General features: G+C 42.9%; 1 protein-coding gene across 5 annotated transcripts in view; it reads right to left on the bottom strand.

The window, feature by feature from the left end:
* Nucleotides 1-428: 428 nt before the first annotated feature.
* PLEKHG4B (pleckstrin homology and RhoGEF domain containing G4B) overlaps nucleotides 429-27172 on the bottom strand; it is a 99913-nt gene continuing 73169 nt past the window's right edge. For all 5 annotated transcript variants that reach the window (XM_077917648.1, XM_077917647.1, XM_077917651.1 and 2 more), the window contains exons 13-23: nucleotides 26922-27086; nucleotides 25521-26422; nucleotides 15833-16082; nucleotides 12522-12611; nucleotides 12186-12410; nucleotides 10001-10171; nucleotides 8929-9109; nucleotides 8004-8120; nucleotides 6779-7048; nucleotides 5919-6133; nucleotides 429-4501 (exon numbers count right to left, since the gene is read on the bottom strand). In XM_077917648.1, coding sequence (XP_077773774.1) covers nucleotides 4478-4501; nucleotides 5919-6133; nucleotides 6779-7048; nucleotides 8004-8120; nucleotides 8929-9109; nucleotides 10001-10171; nucleotides 12186-12410; nucleotides 12522-12611; nucleotides 15833-16082; nucleotides 25521-26422; nucleotides 26922-27086 — 2610 coding nt within the window. In that variant the 3' untranslated portion in view covers nucleotides 429-4477. The remainder of the gene's footprint in view (nucleotides 4502-5918; nucleotides 6134-6778; nucleotides 7049-8003; nucleotides 8121-8928; nucleotides 9110-10000; nucleotides 10172-12185; nucleotides 12411-12521; nucleotides 12612-15832; nucleotides 16083-25520; nucleotides 26423-26921; nucleotides 27087-27172) is intronic.

Raw genomic sequence — 27172 nt, 5'->3', positions numbered from 1 at the left:
GTCCCCAGAGGTAGGGTTGCCAGACGAAAGTTTTTTTGTTGAGCTTTTTTAAAGTTCTGCCCAAAGTTGCTGAGCTTTTCTTGCTCCTTCTCTGGAGCTGCTGCTCTCAAAAGGGGTGGGGGGTGGGGGGTTTCAAGCTATTTTAAAGGAAATTCACCGAAACTTGCACTACCAACATGGGCTGCCATACCTCCAGATTTTGCTGGACAATTCAGCGATTTCCACCCAGACAGTTTCCAATGGCCAAATTCCAGCTATGTCCGGGAAATTCCAGACGTATGGCAACCCTACCCAGAGGTGCCCCTGAGATATCCTTGAATTTGCCTATTTAAAAAACATCCTTCTACACAAGGTACAAATTTTATGAATTAGTGACACAGAAATGTTGTTTAAAAAAGAAAAGAAAAAAGCATAATGTACTAAATCAGTAAAGGATAATACAAATGTTTTATTTATTCTTCCATCTTTTAAAATATATCATACATGGCAATGTTTGACTAACAAAAATAAAACTACTTGAAGAGCATATGAACAATACTTATACTTTTTTATTTAGTTTGACATAAATTCTGTTCTCAAAGTATGTGGGTGTTCCCTAAAGGGGTCTAAGGGGGGCAGACACTCTCTAGGGGAGGTTCAAGTCCTTCAAAGGCAGTTTGTGTGCCCTCTGATGGGGCAGGGAAACAGATGACCACACTCCTGAAGGCCAGAGCAACGTGGTCAAGCTGTGCTGAAAAAGCCATGGGTGAATGGAAAATTATATGAGTGTATAGCTGAAAACTTATAATTTATTTTTATTTTTTAATGAACAAGCCATGGGAGGCTCAGCTCTGAAATTCTGCTCCCTGCATATGGGGGGGGGGGCAAGTAACTTGGTCAGTGCAGGAAAACCACCTCAAATGAAAGAGTGAAGACACATGAAATATACCGTATTTTTCGCTCTATAACACGCACCTGACCATAACACGCACATTGTTTTTAGAGGAGGAAAACAAGGGAAAAAACATTCTGAATGAAACAGTGGATGTATCATTTTTGTGCTTCATGCTGTGGCCACAGACATGTGATCTGATGGTGAATTTGGGGTGACCCAATGCAAAAATCCTGAGAATCCCTGTGGATCCATGCTTTGTAACCATGTTTTTGCACCACTGCAGCCCCAGGCAACAGTGGGTGCGTGATTTTGGGGGGGCAGGCTGTAGCCATGGACATGCTATGTGATCTGATGGTGAATTTGGGGTGACCCAATGCAAAGATCCTGAGGATCCATGTGGATCCATGCTTTGTAACCACATTTTAAGTGGGGAGGGAAGGAAAAACACAGAAGGGACAAGGAGCACGAGAGGGGTGTGCAGAGAAGCAGCTGGCTAAGAATGCAGGAGAGGGATATAACGGGAGGGAGGAAAGGAAGGCAAAAGTTTCCCCCCACCCACCCACCCAAGCCAGCCAGCTCTCTCGCTCTCTCTCTCTCTCTCCCACCTGCATGTTGCCTGCGAGTCCCTAGACGCAGGAATTAGAAGGAAGGATGCTCTGCTTTCCCCTCTGCTTGCCTGGAGGGGAGGGGCTTTCCCTGCTCTTTGTTCCATTTGAGCAAACACAGCAAGGAAACAGAGGAGGGTGGGCAGTAAGACCCTGAGGCAGAATGCAGGAAAGCAGCCGCTTCCTCTTTTCAGGTTTCCCTTCTCCGAGACACAATTTGATTTTTGCCTGATTTTTGCCTCCACTCGCGCCAGTCGGCTCCAGGGACCACACATTCGCTCAATAACATGCACAGACATTTCCCCTTCCTTTTTAGGAGAAAAAATCTGCGTGTTATAGAGGGAAAAATACGGTATAAAGCGAAGTTACTGGAGATTCTTCCTGGGTTTGTGAGTTGTGAGATGTACATTTCTTTTGGATCATACGCTGGGTCAGCCATTAGTCTTGCTCTTCCCCTCACCTTTCTCTCTATACCAGTGGTTCCCAATTAGCTAATTACTGAGGACCCCCTATTTTTAAAAAGCCAAGCCACAGACCCCCTACTTTTGAAAATTTTGATTACTGTATGGTAGTTGCCTCTGCAAAGCAATTTTTGAACAACATGTGGGGTAGCCCCAATAAGCGAAGGATTTTAGGTATGCTAAAAACAGACTCAGGCTGAGCGATACCTTGTTTTCAACATTGTGATACATCAGCAGCTAAACATTGTGATATCTCGATTTATAACAATGTCTGAAGCTGGAGATCAGGTGTGGGGATGAGGGAAGCACCAGTCACAGAGATCGGATGTGTGTGTGGAGAAGCAAAGTCACCTCCACTGCATGGCTTGGGGGGGCTGGGGGGTACATTAAGCCTTCATCAGTGGGGCAGCCAGTGAAGATGCACGTCCACAGTGGCTGTTGTTTTCCTGCTGACTGAGAAAAGCTGCTCCACCTCAGTGCCAGGGGAAGGTAGTGCCACGGGGCCTTGAAGTGAGGGCAATCAGCTGCCCTGGTCTCCGTTAGCGTGAGGGAAGACAGCTCAGATCAGCAGTGTTATCCTCACGCAAGGAGTGATATAACGCTGTGTATTGCCGGGTCAAAATCATTCTCACGGTGTGATTTCAAAAATGATTTTGGACAATATATTGAAAAGTTGCATAGTGCTAAAACAGACCATAAAATTTGTGATATTACCATGGAAAAATGACAAAATATTTGGGGGGAGGCAAGGGATGGTGCCATGGACCCCCTGAGTGCGTTCTGCGGACCCTCACAGGTCCCCGGACCCCTAATTGGGAACCCCTGCTCTATACTATAGTTCTGTAAGAAAAATTGTCATCATGATGCAATTTGCCTGGCAACCAGGCAGCCATGCCAACTGCAGTGTGGCAACAGAATAGCAGGCAGGCAACCCAGTGAGCTGCCAAGGAAAAAACTCCAGTGACATTTGTTTGGGGGGGGGAGCTTTAGAGAGTGGGTTTGGCACACCACTGCCTAAGATATTCCTGCATTAAATGTGACTGGAACAATGTTTAAAGAAGGATGGGAAGCACTTCAGATATTGGTCTGGCAAAGTGCTTTCTAAAGTGCCCATCCTTCTGTTAAACATTAGATTAGCTGTGAGGGAAGGGAGCAGGTGTTTGGGTTGAGCTGGGCAGCTGAGTGAGTGAGGGGTGGGAGGCAGAGTGGGTGAGGGGTATGGTCAAGTGCAAAGGGAGGGGATGGCCAGGGGTGGGGAGAGGAGTGCAAGATGGGGGGGATTGGCAAGTGGAGCGAGCAGTGGGATGAGTTCGGGTGTCAGAGTTTGTGTGATCAAGGCACCCATGCTTCCTAGTTTTAGTGTGTGTTAGAAATCACTCAATGTTTGAAGAGTTATACTGGAAGTCACTTAAAAGCTGGACTCAGCTTCCCCTGTTGAGGAGATCACTTGAGAGATGGGCCATTAACAGAGAACAAAGACAGGGAGCTGGGCCATCAGCAAGACAAGAGGTGGGTGGAGTCCCGCCCTGAGATTGTTCGTTGGAATACAATGCCAGTGGTTTTTTTAGGAGGAAGTTTTAGGTTTTCAGTTGGCTGTGGTGTGATCAGGGGACAGTGGGACGGGACAGTCTGTTAAATGGAACCCCTTCATCCTGGGCTCAGGCTGAATATATGGTCAACTGGCACCTTTCACAGCTAGCTATTGCTGCAAACTTGCAGAAGCCTCCTACCTTCAGCATCAAGTTGGCCCCAGAGGTGACAAAGTAAGTTTGTACTGTACTGAATATTGTGAGGGTGCTTTCACAGTGACTCTGTTACTCACATACAATTTTTTTACTTATCTTCATCCAGTTCTATGCACTCTTGTGATAGAAAACTTCAAAATTCTGCACCAAGCATAGCTGCTTTCTGCACCTGGTATAAATTGTGAAAATTAAATTTGTATTTCCCGTGTTTCTATGTTTTCAAAGCACAAGTGCTGATCTTTGTCAAAATGTGTTTGTGGTTGTCTGCAACTTAATATCCAACTAGGCTGAAGGTGTTTGGACAGTTAGAAAACTTGTGCTATTGGACTTGTTAAAGTTCTTTTGTCAGCCTGGAATTTGCTCTGAAAATGTCTGAGAATCTCTACTGTAAAGAGCTACAGAAACTTATTTCTATTCTTACTATCAGAAATATTTCAATATTCTAACCACACTTGCTTTTAAACCTGGACTGTATGCTACTAAAAGTTTTTAAGAGTCTGCCATGAAAACGAGCAATTAATAATGCAGAACAATAAAATTAATATTTACAAACAAATCCAGCGACAATTTGTACATTTTTTACACAAAATACTTTCTGCATTTACAGGATTTCGAAAAATATAGTAACAACTAAATCTCACCAGTTATATACAAAAAAGAGGTCAAAAGTAAAGGAGGGGAACCAAAACCAAACTTCCTAATACAAACAAGGATACATTTCCCCCCCTCAGAAGAATGCCACCTGGACTCAGAGCTGCAGGTTCTGCGAGGTTCAAGTTTTAGAAATCCGTATTATGGATTCTGCACCAAATCATCCTGGAGAATGACAAAAGTTTGATTTTTTATTATTATTCAGAAGCAGTGAAAAGAACAAATATTTGTTTCTAAAAGTTTGGCTGCAATAAATTATATATGATTGCTCAGATGAAATTAATTTGGAATAATCTGCAATATCTGGATTAACACTTTGTAAAATCTTTTAAATCCTAATTGTCTAAACAATGGGCCCAACTGAACCTGTTTGTGGTGTAGAATTGCACCTATGGATTTGGATGCCAGTAGCATGTCTGCTTGGCCCCAAGACCCATTTATGTCTGCAAAGACCCCCCCCCCCCCGCTCTCCATGCATGAGCACAAGGGTCGGGGTGGGGCTCAGTATGACGGATGTACCATCTGTTAAAATGTAGAGTTCTGTGAAGACTTCTTGTTGGACACATGGATTATGTATTGGATTTGGGCCTGTTTAGCCAAGGTCTTTGTCACGCTGCTTCTTCTCTGCAGAAGAGGCCCGGTTAATAACATCGCCCATCCTTAACTCCGCTGTGTGGATGAATGAGACGGGGGCACTGAGGCTGCAGACCTATGCGCTATTTCCAAGGGGAAAGTCTCACTGAACGTAGTGGGACTGACTTCGGAAGAGGCATGCATGATGGAATTGCTCTGCTGAGGACCTCCAGTGCAAGGCAATCTGCCATCTGCTATGTCTCAGTTTCCAAGTGCACACAATGTCAGCACTCTAGGGCTCTGGTCTTCAACTGGTGGGCCACGATGTACCAGGTCACAGCCTGATCTAAGGTGGGTCGCAAAAGCAGTATAATTTCATGTGGATCGTGCCTTCTTCCCCATGGGTTATGATTTTCATAACAAAACATAAACGCCAATACATTACTATTATGCTATACGGGGCATATAGTAACATAGAGCATGTGTGCTATACAGTACAGCCACTCAATATAATATCTGGACATAACGCTGCAGGAGAATCTCCCAAAAGCAATTTTTTTGAGGATGGAGAGAGGGGGGGGATTGTTTTCGTACACGATAAGGATCCCGCAATCTATTTGGATCAGCCAGGGATCTACCGGTAGATCACAATCTACTGGTTGGACATCCCTGCGTCTAGTTCAGCAATCCCTGAAGTCCAGAAAAAGGAGCACTCAGCAGATGGAAAACTAAATTGGACAAACCCCTCTAAGTGCTGGTTTGCTTATTATATGTTTGCAAGCTCAAATCATGGTGAGAAAGTGGATGTGATGTCTTGATTGAGCCATAGTGTGGGATTTCCACAGCTGATATTGGCATTTGAACCTGGTGAGCCCTCCAGCACCAATGAAGTTGGAAGGGTAAGGAATATCTCCTGCCCTTAATGTCATAAGTGACAACTGAGTGATGCTGGTAAAACATCCTCACTCTCATTTCTATGTATTTACACCTACTGAAGGAAAACACTCACAGCAGGGACATACTGGCTGCTGGGCTTTGATCTGAGATTCTTCTCTGAGAGGGCAGGAGATGTGCATTGCGATGCGGGCTTGGAAGCAGGGCTTGAAGTGCCTTCATCGAGAAATGTCTCCGCGAGGAGTGGGGAGAATCCAGCCTGGGCAGAACAGCTGAAACCACTTGAGCTTTCACCGGACGTGCACTGGGATGACTCTGAACTCTCTGTAACTACAGGAAGTAGGAAGGAAGAGACCATTGACATTAGAGGCTGTGGCCAGCCTATTGTTCAACAGGAATCCCAGCAACACAACTGAAAGAAAGTAAACTTACAATCTGTGATGTTTTCAAGATTATGGGTCTTTGTAAACTGTGCCAGCTGCACACTATACAAGGTATTCTTAGCCTGTACACAAACATTTGACTAATGAAATATATGTCGGCATTGTCAGGACACAAGTCTGTGTGAGTCTTGAACTGTTGACCTGAGGAATGCCAGGCAGGAACGGAGCCTGGACACCACCACTTTGCTTTGGTCAAAGCAGGAAACTGCAAGGCGACTAGCCAGATTCCAAGGCACCTTGACTGAATGCTTTTTAGCACCTGCTGAAGACATTCTTATTTAGACAAGTCTAACTCTATGCAGGTGTCTAGAAAGTTTGTATGAATTTTAATTTGTTTTAATATATTCTACTAGGATTTTAACTTTTTTTGGTATGTTTTAAATTATGGTTGTATTTTTTAGCGCTAATTTTTTGTTCCATCATTTTTGTAAAGTGCTTTGAGGTTTTTTCCTGCAATCAAGCAGTATATAACTTTAATGAAATATAAATAAATGATTGGCCTTCCTTAATTCTGGTATTGCAATGCACTCACTCATTGAGGGCTGGCTCCCAATGTCCTGTTCCAGCTCATCTTCCTCAATACAGGCTCTGACATCGTACGACCAGTGGTAAAAAGGAGGTCCCACCAAGCCTGGGTGAGACGGGGCGGAATATATGTGCAGATTTAGCGAGCCCAGGATGGAAGATGAGGACTGGCTGCTCGAGGAAGACGTGCTGCTGTTTGAGATCGTGGAGTGGGGCCTCTTAAACGGCGTAGAGTGGTCAAATGAAGAAACAGCTATTGAGGCACGGCTCCTTGACTCTGGCAAAACAAACAAAAATATCTCTCTCAAGACCCATAAAGAGCCAAGTATATACAGTAAAAAATTATGTCTAGAAAAGTTGTGGAGAGGAGCCATAGCTCAGGGAGGTGGTGGTGGTGGTGGGGTAGAGCAATTCCTTCAAGTGCAAAATATCCAAGTTCAATCCCTGGCATGTCCTGTTGAAAGACTCTTCTATAACTCTAAAGACCTTGCCTGATACCCTGGAGCACTGCCAATAAGCGTCTACAATCACTAGGCTAGATGGACCAATGGCCTGGCTTGATATAAAGCATATTTATATTTCAGAGTGTTTCCAAGGATCCCAGAATTGGTGCAGCCTAGCCAAGCCTCTCTCACTCTACTGCATTTGGAATGTTTGAAAATACTTCTTCCTTCTGTGTTTTTACAGGACCAAAATCACCATGGAATTGGTCTGCTGTGGAGAATGTTAACGTGCTACACATCTTCTCAAATTGTGTGCCACAAGATGTCTACATGAGGCTGGTCCGAAGCCAATTCTGAAGGGCAGTTTGATGGCACATTATAGAGTCACTGTCTTTTCCATTTGAAAACACCCTATGTAGTGAATTATCACTTGAGAATTTAAAGGCTTGTTATGTGAGACCAAGGCAAGCTGATGGTCTGCCTGAGAAGAGAGGAGGAAGAATATTCACGGAAAGCGATCCTTTTGCTGCTCTGGCTCTGGTTGAAAGAGCCTAAAGGCTTGGGAGTGTCTTAGTGGGAATTTTGCTTTTCAAAAATCTGAGGGTCCCCTCAGTTTCAAAATTCATTTGCCTTGTGGCAAGGTGATGTTGCTATTGAGGAACAGAACTTGCAGAACTAGCTGTACATTTTTTCCATGGGGGTGGGGATCCAATAAAATAATTTTTGTAAGAAGTGGACAAGAAATTTAAAAGAGTTGCCAAAGGAGTGAGGGAACGCATCAAACTGTACCTGCTCGTTTCATTATATAGTCTATTGCTCGATCACTTATAGCTGCATCACTGGGCTTGATGTCCATGAACGGTTTGTTTCCTATGCCCATTGACACCATTTCTTGCATTCGGAGTTCTAAAAGCAACCATCCAAAAACATGAGAGAAACAGTTAGGAAATATACATGTTTGAAAGTATTTTATACTAAGAAAACCCAAAACGAGTGCGAAGGAAAACGACTCTAATAATACAAACAATGCAAATTAAAGGGGAAGGGTGTAAATGTTACACTGTTCCATGTGTGAAAACTGTTGAGCTCCTTGTACAAAAGAATATATGACAGAGACTTTTTTGTTTTGCTTTTTTAACAGAAAATGTAAGACTGTGTGCCAAGAGTGCTTCAGATTCTGCCACAAGAAAACCACCAATGCCATTGTCACCTGACCATTCCTAGGTCCCCATGCTTGCTCTAGTAGACCAATAACATAATGTATATTAAAATAGTTTAGATATGAAATGCCATTACATAACCTTATTGGATCTGAGGCTGAGATCCAACAAAGACGGGAAACATATGCACATGGGTAGTGATGGGGTGGTTCTGAAGGAGGAAGGCCGACAATTTCTCCCACCTGCTCACCTCTTGCGTAATGCTGCTTTTGCTTTGTATTCAGAGAGTGCACATAGTGACTTGCAGAGTAACCTAAGGAAAAATATAGCTCCACATCCCCAACCACTGAGGTTTTAATGCACAAATGAAATTAAATGTACCAACACTTCCTTTGGGTTTGGGGTGGGGACTGAAGGGTTATGACCCAGGGGTCAGACAAGAGGTGACTTTTGAAGGAGGGATTTGAAGGGATTTGCGGTGGCATCACACTGGAAAGTGTTTCAGGCATAAAGGGCAGCAATAGGCAAAGGGCAGACTATTTTGGCAGGCACACCTCGGTTTCTCAAGGCTTGTCTCCAAAGAATCTTTCCTATGAGATTTGTCCATCCAATCTTAGTTTCTACTGAATTTGCTTGAAGGATGTAAGTGTCCTGAGATTTTCTTCTCCTTCGAAACCAGATTTCAAATCTGAGGCCACTATCTCCAACATTCTCTGTCATTCCAATCTCAGCTGTCTAAAATAAAATAAATAAATAAATAAATAAATGTGACAAAGAAACATGAGGAACACTGTTTAAGAGCATGAAAATCTATTAGTCCTGCCAAATGAAGAAGAGTATATGGATGAGGGTATAGTGGCTAGAAAACTGTATCAGTATGGATTTTCAGTCACAGAAGCATGGTTCTCACCAATGTGGATTAAAGTTGCAAGTAACGAGCACATTAATTCAATGATTACGTTTTTGTCCCACTCTTTCTCAAGGGTCTCAGGGCATATGTATATGATTTCATTTGAAAGCTAGGGCAGGCTGAGAAGTTCTGACTGGCCCAATATATAGGGTTGCCATTTTTTATTTGCCAAAGGTTTGCCCAGAGTTTTTGAACTTTTTGGCAAAATTGCAAAAAGTAAAGTTTTTGAGCTATTTTAGGGGAAATCACCAAAAATGACACTGCCCACTGGGCTGCCATATGTTCAGATTTTTAGCAATTTTCGCCTGGACACTGCTTCTGACTCCAGTATTCCAGCTGTGTCCGGGAAATTCTGGATGTATGGCAACACCATAACCAACACTATATCCATGAGTGGCCCATTCTCAATATCTGCAACTACTAGCCATGCTTGTGAAAATGTATTGAATTTACTAGCTGGACTGCTAGAGACTGCCTTAAATAATGCATATACCAGATCACTTCCTTGTTTGTTTCTATTTAGCCCCTTCCCCACACTAGCAAGTACAAAACACTATGAGAGGTGGTTTGTTGCATTGATATTCCCCCTTTCCCTGGAGGGCTTCAAGGTGGTACCCCATTCAAGCAATGACCAGACCCAGACCTGCTTAGCTGCATCACATGCCATCAAACCACACCCAAGGCAGGAAAAGCACACCCAACAAGGATGAAGTTACCTTAAATGACTGTTTGTACATGTAAATGTCATATCCCCCATCAATCTTTTTTGTTTTACTGAACAAGATGAGGTCTTCGAAAAGGAAAACATGCCTCAAGTACTTCTTTCGGCCACAGCACACAATAAACTCATCTTGACACCTCAGCTGTCCTTGTTCTTTCAGATTGACCTGATCAGAGAAGAAGAGACAACACAGGAGAAGGGATTTCAGATAGGAGGTTAGTTCAACTTCCTTAGGCCTGAGGGCCGCTTTGGGCTAGGGTTCTCCTAGGGTTCTCCTAGCATGAATTAAAAAATAATATTTAGCACCTTCCAACTAGAATCAAAGGTCCTTCATATACAGTGGTATCTCAGGTTACATACACTTCAGGTTACACACTCTGCTAACCCAGAAATAGTGCTTCAGGTTAGGAACTTTGCTTCAGGATGAGAACAGAAATCGTGCTCCGGCGGTGCGGCAGCAGCAGGAGGCCCCATTAGCTAAAGTGTGCTTCAGGTTAAGAACAGTTTCAGGTTAAGAACAGACCTCCGGAACGAATTAAGTACTTAACCCAAGGTACCACTGTACATGGTGGCAGTAATCTTACAGACCTTCTCCTGCTCCTGGTGTTTTGGGGGGTGGGAGGCCCTCCAAAATGATCCTGAGGGACGGTAAGACGGTTCTAAAGCTGTAAAGCAACCTGTTAGTAAGTTCTGTAGCCATTCCCCCCCCCCCTTCTTTTTAGCTAATAACTATATGGATTATAAGGGACGCGGGTGGCACTGTGGGTAAAAGCCTCAGTGCCAGGGCTTGCCTATCGAAAGGTCGGCCGTTCGAATCCCCGCGGCGGGGTGAGCTCCCGCTGCTTGGTCCCAGTGCCTGCCAACCTAGCAGTTCGAAAGCACCCCCGGGTGCAAGTAGATAAATAGGGACCGCTTACTAGCGGGAAGGTAAACGGCGTTTCCGTGTGCTGCGCTGGCTCGCCAGATGCAGCTTGTCACGCTGGCCACGTGACCCAGAAGTGTCTGCGGACAGCGCTGGCCCCCGGCCTCTTGAGTGAGATGGGCGCACAACCCTAGAGTCTGGCAAGACTGGCCCGTACGGGCAGGGGTACCTTTACCTTTATATGGATTATAGTTATCAGCAGCAGTCAGGGCTCTAGCCTGGGGACTTCCAGCTGCTGACCCCAGCTGTGGACAAAGTAGAAAGGGGAAAGGTTTTTCTTCCTTTCTTCTTTATAACAGAATCCGGGGCCTTCCAATAAAGCTGAATGTTGGAAGCTTCAGGACGGAGAAAGGAAATAATTTTTTCACGCAGTCAAAACTATTAAATTTGCTCCCACAAGAAGCAGCGGTGGCTATCAATGTCGATGGCATTTGAAGAGCAGAAGACAAATTTATGGAGGATAAGGCTACGAATGGCGGCTCGCCACAATGGCTCTGCTCTGTCTCCACAGTCAGAGGCAGGAGGCTTGTGAATAGCAGTTGCTGCCAATCGCAAAGGGAGGGAGGGCTGTGGCGCTCAGGTCTTGATTGTGCGCTTCCCATTGGCATCTGGTTGGTCACTGTAAGAACAGGATCCTGGACCAGATGGGCCTTTGGTCTGATTCAGCAGGCTCTTCTTGTGTTCTTACAACCATCTTGTAAATGTAAGGTAAAGGTAAAGGGACACCTGACCATTAGGTCCAGTCGTGGCCGACTCTGGGGTTGCAGCGCTCATCTCGCTTTATTGGCCAAGGGAGCCGGTGTAGAGCTTCTGGGTCATGTGGCCAGCATGACTAAGCCGCTTCTGGTGAACCAGAGCAGCGCATGGAAATGCTGTTTACCTTCCTGCTGGAGCGGTACCTATTTATCTACTTGCACTTTTGACGTGCTTCCAAACTGCTAGGTTGGCAGGAGCAGGGACTGAGCAACGGGAGCTCACCCCATCGCAGGGATTCGAACCGCCAACCTTCTGATCTGCAAGTCCTAGGCTCTGTGGTTTAACCCACAGCGCCACCCACGTCCCCTCTTGTAAATGTAGACAAGTATTATATGCAGATGCTGAGCTGAGAGTGGCTGGCCTAAGTGGATGGAGGTGTGATTTGAACAGGGGACTTCCTGCCTCATAATGTAGCCACCACCAGGCAACTAAAGCTACAAAAATTAAGGTTTCCTGAACTGCACAACAGGGATTTCAGGGGTGGGAATGTGGCTGGACTCACATCACATCCTCTGATGGCATCCATTGCAAGTAAATCATTTCCATGGCGAAGCTGGAACTTGACCATTTCTTCGGCAGCCCGGAGGGCGCTGAGCTCCTGTTCCTGCGCTGCCGAACACTCCTTGATCAGATCCTTCAAAAGCAGTGCATATTTGCTCATTCTCTGGATAGGTTTCAGCAGGTAAGAAGCCAGGTTCATTTTATCACCCAATTCCTGCTGCTTATTCTGTAAGATTAGTAGAAGGACACATAACCATTAGGTGATAAAATACCACAAAGGTCAACAAATTCTGCTCAGACACAATCATAGACGTAGTAAACATTAAGCGATAGTTACTTTAAAGAAGGTATTTCCATGGCTTATAAGCAAAGCATCTGACTGTGGCTTGTTCTTGCTGTACAATGCATACATTCCAAACTGTTCTTCCTGAAATAATGAAAAATAGACTTGGCATTTAATTGGTTAATTAATGATGATACACATCAAAGACATTTTATCATCATTTGTTTCTTTTATTAGTCACTTTGTTATTAGTCACTAATATTTATTAGTCACTTGCTTCAAAAAAGTAAAACTCAAAGCAACTTACAAAAATATTGAAAAAAGCAGAAAAATCAAGAATAAGACAATCTAAAACACACAAGGATACTATATATAAAACCCAGATCTAACTCCACCCCACCCTACTAAAAATTAAGCAGAAAAATGAGATCCAGTGTCCTGGGTGAATAACAATGTTTTTGCCTGCTACCTAAAAAGAGAGAGGGGGTGGCACCAGCCGTGTCTCCCCGAGGAGAGTGTTCCATCAACTGGGGGCCACCACTATTCTGTGACTCCTGATACAGGTTCTTATGTTTATGTTCAACACAGACTGATTATCCTCTGACTGGTAGTATACCTGACAGCATCAGTGAGAATGTTTTATGCAAATTATTAAAAGCTAAGTAAAATGCCTTCCTACAGCGAGTGAATGAAACAAAAATTAACAAAACCTATGAGCTATGTAGCTCATTCATCAAAAAATAATAGCAAAACCTATCAGCTATGTAGGAGTGGGGGGAAATAATGAGTATTGCTCAAGAATGATAGCATCATTTTATTAGTCTAATGAAATAAAAATAAATAAAAATAGGGATCATAAAAACTAGCAAGATGTTAAGGATGCCAGAATTTTTGCAAAATAAATTGACTGTTTGCCAGTATGGTATAGTAGAAAATGTGATGAGACCTCAATACATAGCCCCACTCAGCTAGAAAGCTCCTTGGTGGTCCCTTGGTCTATTCACAAAAGCCCCGTTCAGGGATGATTAAAACAGGAACATGAAGGGGTAAAGACCTGGTTTTGCTGTCCTTCATGAGTTGGAAGCCATCTGTCCAAAGCTGGGAGCCTTTGATATGTGTGGGACTCCAGTGAGACCATGAAAACCAGGGCAGCAAACTATGCAGAGAGCCTCCACAGATAAAAGAAGCTCCCTTCTATAGACAATCTCAATCTGCAAATGGGGACGGAGCGGGTTGCTCAGTCTCATGGTGGTATTATTATTATCATTATCATCATTACGAAGAACACTGCTTGAACATGCTGAGCAGAAAGTGGAAATCACTGTTGCCAGCGTGATCAACAGTCCTGACAAGCTAACAGCCACATTGTGCGCATCAGAGGCATTTGATGACATCATAATGGCAAAGAGTAACTTAGCTTCCAGAAATGCATTGAATGGAATTTTCCACTTTATTTCATGGCAACACATACAGAAAACCTGGCAGTGGTTAAACATGCTGAGTAGTGAGCAGTTATGTAAGGCTGTTGCTGCACACACTAAATAGAGCATGAGACTGAGTAACTGTAGTCCATAGAATCATAGAATTGTAGTGCTGGAAGGGAACCTCATGGTCATCTAGTCCAGCCCCTGCAACTCAGGAATCTCAGCGCTTGGTCCCTGTTATCCTTCTTTAAACCAGGTAGGTAAAACCAGACAGATATTTCCTTCAGACTCAATATTCATTTTTAAGTGCTTACTAGAGATTTTTGATTAATTAAATTAAATAAAGGTTATTTCAACTTCTATAAAGTAATTTCATGTTAGAGTCTAAGACTTAAGACAGTAAAGAAAATTGCATCTGTGCTGCCAGGTGAGAGGATCAAAGTAGTGACTGAGAACACAATCCCCTTAAAATATTGGGGGGGGGGGTTTACCATACCAAGGCAAACCTTTAGAGGGGATTCAGATTGGCAAATCCTGGACCCCATCCAGTCAAAATTAAGGACTTCTGATTTAATCAGAAGATATTAGTTGTCCCATAGTACTGCTTTACTTCAGAATGACTGGACAGCCAAAAAGTTGTAATTAAATTTTGCTCCCTGCTTCTCTCTCTAACATAATGCCCTCAGGGTGTTTTCCGTGCATGCAAGTAGGAACTTGCAAAAGTGGAAATCAAGAAAAAGATTCTTGCCTGCCAGCTTACATATATAGAGAATTTGAAAACCAGCAGTTTGGGCAAATCAGGGGCTACTATAATGTACAGGAACTCATATGGGATGAAACTGAATCACAGAATTATAGTGTTTGTAGTGTTTGTAATGTTCTGTGACACAAGATCAGGAAACAGCTATTTAAAACATTTTAAACAAGTGATGGAAGAGACAGGCAATATAAATAAATGTAGGGGAAGTTGCATTAAAGACCTTTAAGGCTGCTATCCTATACACAGTTACCTTTGCCAAACTCATTGAGGCTTACCTCTTAGTAGACATGTATTGGATTGTACAGTAATTCTCCAAGTGAAATACAAACAGGTATTTAGTGGCAGAAGCAGTACACCATTATTCAAATCATTACAAGTGCACTCTGTCCCTTTTCCTCTAGTGACACAAATCAGAAATCCCATTTAAAAGCAATTTTTGGCAGGGATGGGGAATTTATCCACCAGCCAATTGGACCAGGGTCATTTACTGATTTGTGTAGGCCATAAAATGTCAGACCCTGTGATCTTTCAGGTCAGGAGCTGCTCCTTTCTTGACTGTAATGGCAAAGGGGGGCTTATCCCAGCTGCTTATCCTGGGACAGAACAGGCAGCTGGGATCATATGATATGTATGTGTGTTTGGGCAGGACAAGAGGGATAGGGATCAGTTGGACTGCCAGCCTTGTTCTAGAGGCCGTTGCTACTTGTCTCACATGAGCAGGAAACATGACAAACTGTCCATGTGCTGAGAGATGCCACACAGGCAATTTAGTGCAATGGAACAAGAAGGCAGTGGTGTTTCTCGGGGTCTCAAACTTTCAGCAGCACCCTGCTCCATGCCAAAATCCAGCCTCCCTCTGCCTCTCACGCTCCATTCTAAATAACAGTTGTGGTGCTCCTGGTGGTGTGCTGAGGCTCTGTGCCCAGTGTGACCGAACCGGTCCCCCTCCCCTAAATCTGCCTCTGAAGAAGGCCAAAGTAAGATGCCTTTAACTAGAAATAACTATATGGAGCTATCTCTGTGGGGGAAATGCAGTACAGAACCCTGTACAAACATGGTGTGCAGAGAGAGAGAGGAATTACAGAATTAGATAGTGGTATTTCCTAGTAATACATTTTTTAGCCAATACAAGAAGATATCTGAGGACAATAACACACTCCACAATGGAAAATGAGACTTACATGTCTGAGAAAAGAGTGGCTGACCCGCAGGGGGAAGTCTGTGCAGTGTTCCAGTTCTTTCAGGAAATACAGACAATGGAAGTCATACAGCTTTTCCAAATTTCCAAATATGATATTCCGCTTCCCTCGCAAATCCTGAGGTAAGTCAGTCCTTTCCATTTCTGGAAAATAGCTGTTGATGATATAGCCTAAAGATCTGACATACTCCCTTTCTGTTGTGATCATCTCATCCATTATGTGGTTCACCTTACTGTTGAAAGAAACAGAAGAATTGCATGGAACACAGACAACAATGCTTAATTAGCAGTAACTTAAGAATTTAGCATCACAGGATAGCTTTGGTGAACCAATCATACCTATAAAGACATGGAAATATATTGATGACAAAATGCATACATGTGATGACATAAAGCAGACCTGTGTACTGCCTTCTGGGGAACTCCCGATTCATAGATTTCCTTTTGCATCTTACATGTTCTGAACTGAAGACACTTCTCCATCTCTGGGCCTGTAAATGGGAATGATTCCCAGGAGTAATATTGTACTTTTCTCACTTGAGAAATCATCCATGCAAAAATCAGGGTTGCCTCATTGGCTGCTAAACGGTTATTGCAGTGTACTAATTCTGGCAAAGCTCTACCAGCATTTGTAGTTACAGCAGCCAATCTTAGTTCCTGCAGGTTTCAGGCTCTTATTTGCAGCCATAGTTTCCCACTCCACCCTTCCCACTATAAAAAACCACGTACACTTTGACAGTGAAGGGCCTAACCACGTCAGATGCTGTAGAAGAACAGTAACTAGCTAGGAAGACAAAATAGTTTTCTTATTTGAAACAGGCCCCCCCTACACAGTACAGAAACGTTTCCTATTAATCTGCAAAACTATTATGACCTTTTCTGTGTTTACATTCTACTGTAAAACAGAAGAACCAGAGATGATATACAGCTGCTTTCTCATGAATTTCCCCAAACAATACAATATTCAGCACACAGGGAGTTCCTACTGGGAAACAGGCCTGAGACTGAACGATTGAAAGGCAAGCCGTGAGGAAAAGGATTTAAAGAACTCCTGGCAGTGGGATTACTGACTTCTCTTTCCCTGGATAGCAGACCTCACTGCCATACTGCACACTGCAATTGAAACTCCCCCGTTTGCTGTGTGGCATATGGTATACATGTATTGGCGGGGGAGGGGGGGCTGTCAAGGGCTGCCACTAGAGAAAGCACCAAATCCTCCTTATTTGACTCTCAGCCAATTAAAGCAATTTTAGCTATTTATGAATTTAGCTGAATGTTTATAAATTAAGTGAATCTGTATACATTTGCATCTAGCAAAAAGCAGTAGTTTTGAGACAGAAAGCAAACTTTCTTTGGGTTTATATGATATATACATGCACCAGCAGCACAGGAAACATCCTAAAAAACACCTCCCCTCCTGTGCGATCTGAAAGGGAGGAAGGCCCCCTTTAAGGCAGTGCCTGCTATCTGCAGTCATGTGCTACTCCAGGGACTCCAGGTTCTTACCCAGGGTTTGTTTCCTTTGGAAATGAGGCACAGCAGAGACAGTGGTGTCTTAATGATATATGGTTTATTTACACATATATACAACCTGAGCCTATGCTGGAGGGGTTCAGAGCGTTACGCTCCAAGCTGGTCCCTTGCTTCTCCCATACGCAGGTGCAGCAGCCTTGGATACAAAACAAAAATCTGCCATCCTCTCTGCCACAGTTTTGCTAGCACATCACTGTCCACAGCCATCCTAAGAATTCTGGCCTTTTGTCTCCTGCTAATGAACTCCAGACGGAGGGGCTCACATCCCTCTGCTGTCCAGCAGAGAGCAACTGCTTTGTTGATGGCCCATCTCCCTGCTCCTTTGTTTGCACAACAACTCCGCCATTCTTAGGCTTTGTTCCCCTAACAACCACACTCAGTGCTTGGCAGTTTAAACTCCCCCAACCTTAATTAATTCTAACCTTTATTGGACCCAGGAATTTAGGGTGTCTCACGCCCCACAAATTCATAACACTATTTATTTTAAATATATATTAATCAGGGTACCTGTTCAGTCTATCAAATGTGCTATTTAATGATATTTACCCTAATTGGTTAAACATTGATGCTCTGCTCCTTAAGACGTAATTGTGAATGTATTTGCAGAGCTGTTTGGATCTTGGCCAAGAGATTTTGCATAAATAATAATTATACAGTAGTCCAACCATTTCTGCAGGAATGCCAAACTTCTGATTTTGGTCCCTGATCACAACAATACCAAGCTATTTTTCTTGGAAAAGTCCTAATAAATAACAAGATGAAAAAATCTTTTTTAATAATTCCAGTGGCACATTAAAGATCAACTAAATATAAGCTTTCAAGGTATGAGCTTTCATGCGTAATACACACTTCGTCAGGTGCTTTCTTGGAAAAAGTAATTCTGGCACATCTCTGTACTGAGTGGATACAGATAATTCAACCACAGAGGAATGAGAAAGGCAGCTTAGAGTCTCCACTAATTTATTTCTCACAGTAAACCAATGGTTTTCTCTCGTCACACTAGGGTGCCTGGCACACAGTTTAAAACTGAACAATGCCAGTATAAGTGGCTCAAAACCCTTTAGAGCATCATCTAATCCATCTCTTCATGCTATGTGGCACCTTTGCCCACACATTGGACCAGGATGCTGTACCTGCTTCATGTGACAGATCAGCCTAGGACAATATTTAGTTAGATTTGTTGCACTCAAGTCTTAGACGTGTATCTGCCACTGTAGTAGTCATTTTAGTTTCTTTTAAATATGTCTCCTGTTGATAATAATAAACAACCTTAACAATAGAAGAAATATTCTGGGTCATTAACAAAAACAGGAAGGGTTGAATCTCACACATCTAGAGCAGTGTTTCCCAACCTTGGGTCTCCTTGGGACTACAACTCCCATTATCCCTAGCTAGCAAGACCAGTGGTCAAGAATGATGGGACCGGTAGTCCGAAAACAACTGGAGACCCAATGTTGAGAACACTGGAGCACCAAATCAAGAATCAGTACCTATAAATAAATTTGTCAGAATGGGGAAATGCTGTGAAATAGTCTCTCTGCAGACCAGTAGATAACATAGTTTGAATTGTAGTCTTCTTAACCTAGGTACCAAGGAGAGTGTGATTTGGAGGACAGAAGCAGCAGTGGGGAGGGATGCTGAAGCTGCCCCCTGCCTAACACTTCTTGCCTATGCTGCCCTCCCCCAGCCCCTATTTCCAAGTCTGTTTTCCAGCTGCATGCCTGCCAAGGCTTGAGGAAAGGCTGCAGTGGGAGGGTTCAGAGAGGAACTTAGAACTTCAGGTGCATCACCTCTGAATTTGGGGCTAGGAATATCTGGAGCCAGACCTAATTTATGGAAATGTAAAGAGTTTTGGGGGGTGGTTTGGGGGTGAACAAGCCTAGCCTTAATCCAAATAAAATGGAAGTGCTGGGAAACTGGCCAGTCTGGGTGGAGATGTATTGCTGAACCTAGATGGACTGCACTCCCCGGAAGAATGAAGGTCACAGGTTGGGTGGGAGCACTCCTGAATTCGACACTAATGATGGAAGCACCGGTGGTGTCAATGGCACAGAGTCAAGGGACAGAGCCTTCTAGCTGGTGGCCCCATGGCTGCAGAACTCCCTTCCTACAGAACTATGAAGCTACAAAAAGCTACTTCAGTGCAGTGCAGACCTTCAAATGTGCATTGAAGGCTTGTTTCTTCCAGTCTGACTTTAACATTTTTTCCCCCATGCGCTTGATTCCACTTGGTATGTTCCTACAGTTCTGGATTCTTTGTTTTCTAACATACAGTAATTATTTTTAAGTTTCAAATGGATCTCAGCTGATCTCATTTAGTTGTATGCTTTCTTGTGAAGACTATGCATTGAAAGGCAGAATATACATATGCTAAATACTTTGTAAAAAGCAGAATGGTGCACCATGATTCATTTAAATGATAGTCCTTATTTTATTAAACCAAACTTGGATTGAATGGTATCAAATGAAAGGTACCTTTAATGCAAAGTCTATTATTGTAAGAGCTTGTTTTTGGTCCAATCAAGATGAAAACTCAGTATTACTGAGTACATTATTTATGCATAATGGCCAGGGCAAAAACACAATGTCAAAAGTGATTTTCTTTCAGTTGCTGGCAAATTTTCTTCAAACTGTACAATATTTCTACTTATACCTAATTAACAATTTTGGCTTGTTTACTAGACAACTGGATGACAGCAGTATCGTTCACGAGATCACTGAGTCTGGCAACCCCAGCAGAGTTATCTTATCCTACATTGTCTAGTTAAAATTCATTTGTAGGTGAAGGGAAGCCTGTCACAAGAGTTCCATTGTTGCTCCTGATTCTGATTAATCTAGGAACACATTTTGACACTCTCCAGTTCTGGTCACAAATGAAAGAAGTTAATCTGAAAATCTACAATTCAGCATCTCAAAAATGGAAGTCTTGCCCAAATAAGAACAAAAAGAAACTTTGGCAAAAGAAATGTAAGAGATGGAAAGAATTCGAGAAGTGCTTTGTCAGAAAAATTATTGCCAACAGGATTAAAACACACACACACACACACACGAAGCAGAAAACCAGCTGGGGAGGTAGTTGGATGTCAAGTAAATTAAATGTATGCTAGAAGACAAGATTTAATTAAAACAATGCATTCTTTGTATCAGGTCTTCAGCATGGAAAATGTAGGTCAAGTACTGTTACCTGAAATGATATTTTTAGGGAGCCTGAAAAACTGAGGCAAATACTGATGAGAAGAGATGAAGTTCTAGCATTTGCAGGCAAATTAAAAATGAACAAATCATGAGGTCTGAGAGTTCTTAAATAACTCAAATCTGAATTTGCTAGTCTTCTAACAAAATGTGTAACTTGTCTGTAAGATTGCAGGAGGAACTAGGATATTACAGGCAGTTTAATGTCTGCTCTGCATAAAGTGGGAGAAAGAATTGGTTGGTGTCTGTCTGAGGAGACACTGGAAAATTGTGCCTTTGAGGGTAAAGTCAAACTGTTGGAGAGTTAAAGCGCCTGCTGTGGTTGTAGAAACCGAAACAGGAGAGACATGTTTTGCTGCAGCTGGGGCAGAAGAAGGTGTCCGTTTGTGCTGCTGCAAGTGTACCATGATGTTTCTTCTCTCTGCGCTCCTCCCAGTGGTCATTCCTCCTCTCGTCCCACACAATGGGGCTGATACTGCCAGTCTTGGTAATTTTGTCTACTTGGGCTTCACCATAACCAGCAACCTCTCCACTGATGCTGACCTGGACAAGAGTATTGGCAAGGCAGCAATGACTCACCTCTCCAAAAGGGTATTGGAAAATGTGGTGCTAATGGAAAAGGATTGTTAAAGACAGCTAGGCGTGCAGAACAACTCATGCTGAAGAATCAACACGGCTTCTGGAAATGGAAGTCTTGGAGTTCCTTAAATGTCAAAAAGCATGTAAATAGCGGCAATTTGCAGAGACTGCCAATGTACTGTAATAAGTTTGCAAAACACTTTGCTGATGGTGAGGAGCACGGAGACCTAGTCCATGAGGAACGATGAGGATAAGTGATGATTAAGTGGCAATATGACAGCCGTATCAAATATTTGAAGGATTAGCACATAGAGGATGGACCAATTTATTTTCTTGTGCTCCAGAGGGTGGGATTTGAACTGATGGATTCAAATGAAAGGAAAAACTTATTCAGACTAAAAAGCATGAGCTGTAGAGTTGGAAGGGACCACAATGGTCATCTAGGCCTCTTCATTGGAGGCTTTGAAGCAGAGGCTGGGTGTTCACCTACCTGAGACAATGCAGAAGTGGATTTCCTGCATAAGCAGGGAGTTGACTAGATGATCTCTGAGGTTCCTTTTAAGTTCTGCAAACCAGCTTATAAATTATGACCTTATTGTAAGGATTTAGAAGCTTAGTGAAATCTAAGAAGTTCAGTATCTGTATCAGAAGGGATGCATGCACTACAGAAACCTGTCTGCCAGCGTATCTGTATGTACCACAAATGGGGGGAAAGTATCATTGGTGAGGTAATGTCCAAGAAAATTGGTGAGGTAATGTTTCAGAAAATGTCCAAGTTAGAGCCTTCCACTGACACAGTACGTGTAATCCTGAGAGCTAAAATACAAGCAAGTCAATGGCATCAAGACATTTGACAACATCCCAAACTCACATCAGCTTCAGATCTTGGATGGAAGTGTTAGCGACAAATTTGAGCCTATTATGTGCACTTTGCCATGTTCTCCTGTGACTGTTTTGGACCTTTGCAAGTGTTCATGTGTGCACCAGAGATGTGTTCCACCATGTATCCGCAAGACAAGCAAACTGAATTGCATTGAGAAGTGCAGATATAGCAGCAATCAGGACCTCTGCAACAGAAACAGTCTAAGCTATATTATCGTACTATTATCTCATGCTATACTGAATCGTTTACTGTTTATACTGGATTTATAGTGGAAATATAAAATTTAGCACTCAGCAATGCTGATTTTTCACATTGATTGGACCCAAACCATTTCTTATGCAATACTTTTCATTTGATATTATGCAACCCATATTCGGTAAACTTTATGAAAATAAAGCATGGCATTTAACGGAATCACCCAAAACCACTTTGTTTCAAATGTTACCCACCCCCGCCGCCACCAATGATGCGTGTTGCCCACCATCAAAATTCATAAGCTGCATGCTCCAACAGCAAGAAGACCTGGGAATCTGGGAAAGGGGATTTCCCAACATTGCCCTCTGCAGCCCTTCCCCTTTGCTACTGTCAGCCTCCTCTGCAGAAGAGATCAGGGAGCCAGCTGTGAATCAACTAACCTTGTGAGAAGACCCTACCCACTCTGAACTGAACTGATGGATAGCTTCCCAGCTTCTGCATGAAGACCTCCAGTGAGGAAAAGTCTACTATCGTACTAGATTAGTTCAGCAATGGAACCAATTTCCCGAAGGTGTGCTGGGCTCCTCCTGGAGGTCTTAAAGGACAGGGTTGTTGTTCACATCTTGGGGATTATCTAGCTTCAGATTTCTCGCACAGAGCCTACAAGGCTCCTCCAATTCCATGATTAACCTGGAGGCATACCGTAAGAACGAGAACCAGCTTCAACTTGAAAAGTGAATGTCTAGTCCTGATGGTTGCAAAGGATATCCTGAATCTTGAAGGCTATGTCTACCCTAATAATGCTCCACATACATGAGCAATACAGGTACATGTGACCAATTTGGGGGTACTTGAGTAAGAAGAATATGTGACTCAGATAGCACACTTCCCATAACTCAGAACATGTTGAAAATGCTGGATAACAGTCTGTGCCAAGAAAAGAGAAGTCTGGTACTGTAAAACTGAAGAGGTCCACAATGGGGGAAAGGTTTGAAAAAGGAAGAAAGAAGCAAAGGGAATGTGCTTATTTGTTTTATTGACTATGGGAAGCAGATTAACATAATGAGTGCTGATATGGGAGGCTGTGCATCTGTAGGTCATGAAAAGAAACGTTTTGGAAAACATGATTGCTTACCTGTAACTGCTGTTGTTCTTCAAGAGTGGCCCAAAATCATACATCAGGGTAACCAACCACATAGGCTACTTGGAGGAAAACCCTTCTAGAGCCATGTCACATTGGTCTGTGTCAGCGTTTGGCATCTGTGGCAGATCCTTATCAGTAGCGTGGGAGTCTCCTGTCTTTTCAGTAGTCCTCTACCAGAGCCAGGTGCCTGCCTTCTGAATGAATTAGGTTCTTTTACCCCATGCACTGTCAATCCTTTTGGGCATAGGTGGCTCAAGAGAAGAAATTTCAGCAGCCAGGTGAGTGAGAAGTTTTGCATCCCTCCTGGAGAGTTTATCCTCCCTCCAGGAGAGAGACCTTAAAAGAGGCTCTTGATTGAGGATATGAGGCTTCTCTCTAAATATATCGCATCAACTTTTCTGGGGTTAAAAGACGGATCCAGCAAAGCACTGTCCAACCTCAGTCTGGAACACTCTGCACCCCAACAGTAAGAGGGCATTCCACTTCAATGTGGAATAATGAAGTAGGGGAGGTCTCTGGGCCGTAACTCTTAGCATGGGCAATGCTGCAAGACATACAGAACTCCCCTTCTGCCAGAGTGATAAGGGAACCTAGTAAAATAAATGGTGAATTGTATGTGCCCTGCCATGAGAAGCGAAACAGTCCAGCTTCACCTCCATGAAAGAGGTCAATGTCAAATGAAGGTCCTGCCATTATCAATCTATATCCTCAAATATGATGGTATGTGGAAGGCCTCTCCACAACACTAATTCTGCTTTAGAAGGGTTTTCCCCTGAAGGTAGCCAGTTTATTTGGACACCTATGTGTGCAAATTTGGTAAAGATCCAGTTCCAGAAACACATATTAGAAGGAAGCTCTGAGTGCTTTTATGTGGAACAATATTTTAAATGCAGGAAAAATAGGTCAGTATAAAAAGTAATATATTGTGACTACGTCTGATAACTGAACTAGGTTATCTGAGGCAGTACAATTTTCCATCTTATTGGCATGGATGTTACAGCATAAAGTATTTTAAATGCAGCCCCCTTACCCTTTTGTTCTTGAGGAGGCAAAGCACTGAAAATGGCAACTCAGTGTCTAATCAATCCTTCTAGTCAACTTGTGAACATTTGGCTGGCATGTGTTTTATGGTATGATCATCGCCTGATACATGATCAGGAACCAACAGCACTCACAATTTAGGAGAGCCCATGCTTCAAGTATATACATCAAATATTTATACTGTATTTACTCAAGTCTAATGCTCCATCGAATCTAATGCGCACTCAATGTTCAGAACCTTGAAACCAGGAAAAGCATTTCCTTGCAAATGTCAATGAGCCAACAAATCTAATGTGCACCTTAATTTCGCAATGTAATTTGGCCAAAAAAGGTGCACATTAGATTCAAGTAAATACGGTATATTTATAACCGCCGAAACCAACACAGGTTTGGAGGAAATGTTAAACAGCTCTCAGATTTCATTGTGCAGGCTAAAACACCACAGGAAGAATCACATTGCTAAAGCTTCTCTGCCATGTAATTATCCCCATTCACTTCAGTGGAAGGGACACCTGCCCCTCTGCCTATGGCAGGTGGTACATTTCCATGGGCCCGTAAGAGATGGCTTGATGTTTTCTCTTTCAGCAGCACTGAATTATTTACCTATAACAGGCAGATTTAGGTCAATAATTCAGTGCTGCTGAGAAGAGAAATGGGCACTGTAATCTTCTGAACTTGTTGGTATCTTTAATTTTACTCCAAGAACAAAATAGACCACATATTTGATGCCTTGAGCTCAGATTCAAAATTGATTGTTGAAAGCTGCCTTGAAGTGTCTATGGAACCACACCTGGTTATATATCTTAGGAAATTCAATAAAAATGATGACAGAAGAATCCTGCAATGTGTTGCTCAGTGAAGAGTACAATGTTACAAACAAGATTTTTGTCTGTCGCTCAGAAATGAATTCCACCTCCATTGAAGATCCTCAGAACTTGACCTGCCTAAAATACTTACCTTTAATCACTTTCAGTGATTAAAGGAAAGCTAATTGACTCAAAAATGTAATCAGCTAACAATTCTACCGAGAATATGTTACAATATTTACAGCACTTTTCAGGCTGTTTGTTCACCAGAATGGATTCCGTTGTTGCCATTTCTCACCTTCCCCCTCTTTTTTTCTCTTCTTCATCTTCTGCGTGGCGGATTCTTGAAGGAGATGATAAACTGCGATTTCTACAAACCAAAGGACTTTTGATACTGGAACGCTGTGTGTTTCTCTTTTCTGCAGCAACATTGCTGGCCACCTCCAGTCCTCTTATGTAAACTCCAGTATACCCATGATGATGCAGTTCACTGTGGTTACTCTCGTGTCGGGTCAACTCAAAGCTCTGTGTCTTCTTCATAATCTTCTTCAGCGGATGTCTCCTGTGGCGGGTGCTGGGTGTCTGGATTGGTTCTGAGCAGCAGGTAGAAATGTTGTCCAAATCCTCTGAAACACGGCTAGTCCTTTGAAATCTACCCAAGAGTGGAGTAAGAGTTTGTGAAAGCGAAGGTTTAACGGAAGAAGAAGAAAATGGATCAGTGTTTTGAGCAGCACCTTCCTGGTGTAAAAAAGAAGGCACGTCCTCAGGTGGGCTGCTACCTTGAAACGGACCGAGTGACTTACTGTCATGGACGTTATTGAGAGTGCTAGAACAAAAGCGGGAAGATGGGCTTTGTTGTGTTGCAGATTTGCTGCCCAGGTTATGGCCGTCCCTCTGGCCAATCTCTCTCAGAGTACTGCTGGACCCTTCTTCACTGGTACCTTTAATTGCTTCTGAAAGGACCTCTTCTAAGTGGTGCCTGGTCTGCTGGCATTTGAGCCATAAAATATTCCATTGTTTTAGTTCCTCCTTGTTACCCAGAGCAATAATCACCTCACTGACTTTCTGAAAGTTCTCGGCAGAAAACTTTGTAGCTTCTTGGTGGTAGCTTTGCAAAGACTGAACTGCTGGCTGAGAATACTTGGCTTCAGCTGGAAGCTTTTCAAGAAACTCATTACAGTGAACCATCCACCTGGATGCCTGGATGATTAGTGGAAAAGGAGAGAAAGAAAAAAGAATAGTTAAATGGAGGACATGGATTGATTGGCTGGTTTTACTTATATGCAGCTTTCCCACAAGGAACTGTGCCCAAAATAAGCTGTTGAGGCTGGGCAGTTGAGTCATTACTGGGGTTGTGGTCTAGCCCCCAAGATTCTAGACTGCAGAAACTGTACCCAGTCTCTCAAGATTGAAGAAAATGGCTCTCTCTGCTGTACGTATCTATCCAAATCCACCCACCATATTCTGCAGCATGGCAGACTGCGAGCTCTGAGATATGAAGAGAGATCTGTAAGCAAAGCTGTTTTCATGGAAAGTCATAGAGTTGGAAGGGAGCCAAGAGTCATCTAGTCCACCCCCTGCAGTGCAAAGTCATACTGTAGAAGAGCAAAGAGCATGCAGACACTTCTGTGATCTACTTCTGAACGTAACATGCAGAGTGGTGTAATGTGAAATAAAAAGAAAATAGAAATATTCTTACTTTTTCATAAAATTCATATAGCTTAAGCAGCTTCTCCAGTTCACATCTCCTCTTCTCAGTTTGAATTGTGATGTTACTCAGATACCTACTGAAAGCCTGAAATTCTTCTTCAGATTTTAATGAAGAATTTTCCTTTATGAGCTGTAGCCCTTTCTGGGAATATTGCTGTAACATAAAAAGAACAACTGTTCTTACCTGAAATGTACTTTTTTTTTGTTTTTTTAAAAGATATTTATTAAAGTTTCAAACAA

The sequence above is a fragment of the Podarcis muralis genome, chromosome 13 (genome assembly GCF_964188315.1).
Source record: "Podarcis muralis chromosome 13, rPodMur119.hap1.1, whole genome shotgun sequence".
Lineage (NCBI taxonomy): Eukaryota > Metazoa > Chordata > Lepidosauria > Squamata > Lacertidae > Podarcis > Podarcis muralis.
This window is presented reverse-complemented; position numbering and strand designations above follow the sequence as displayed.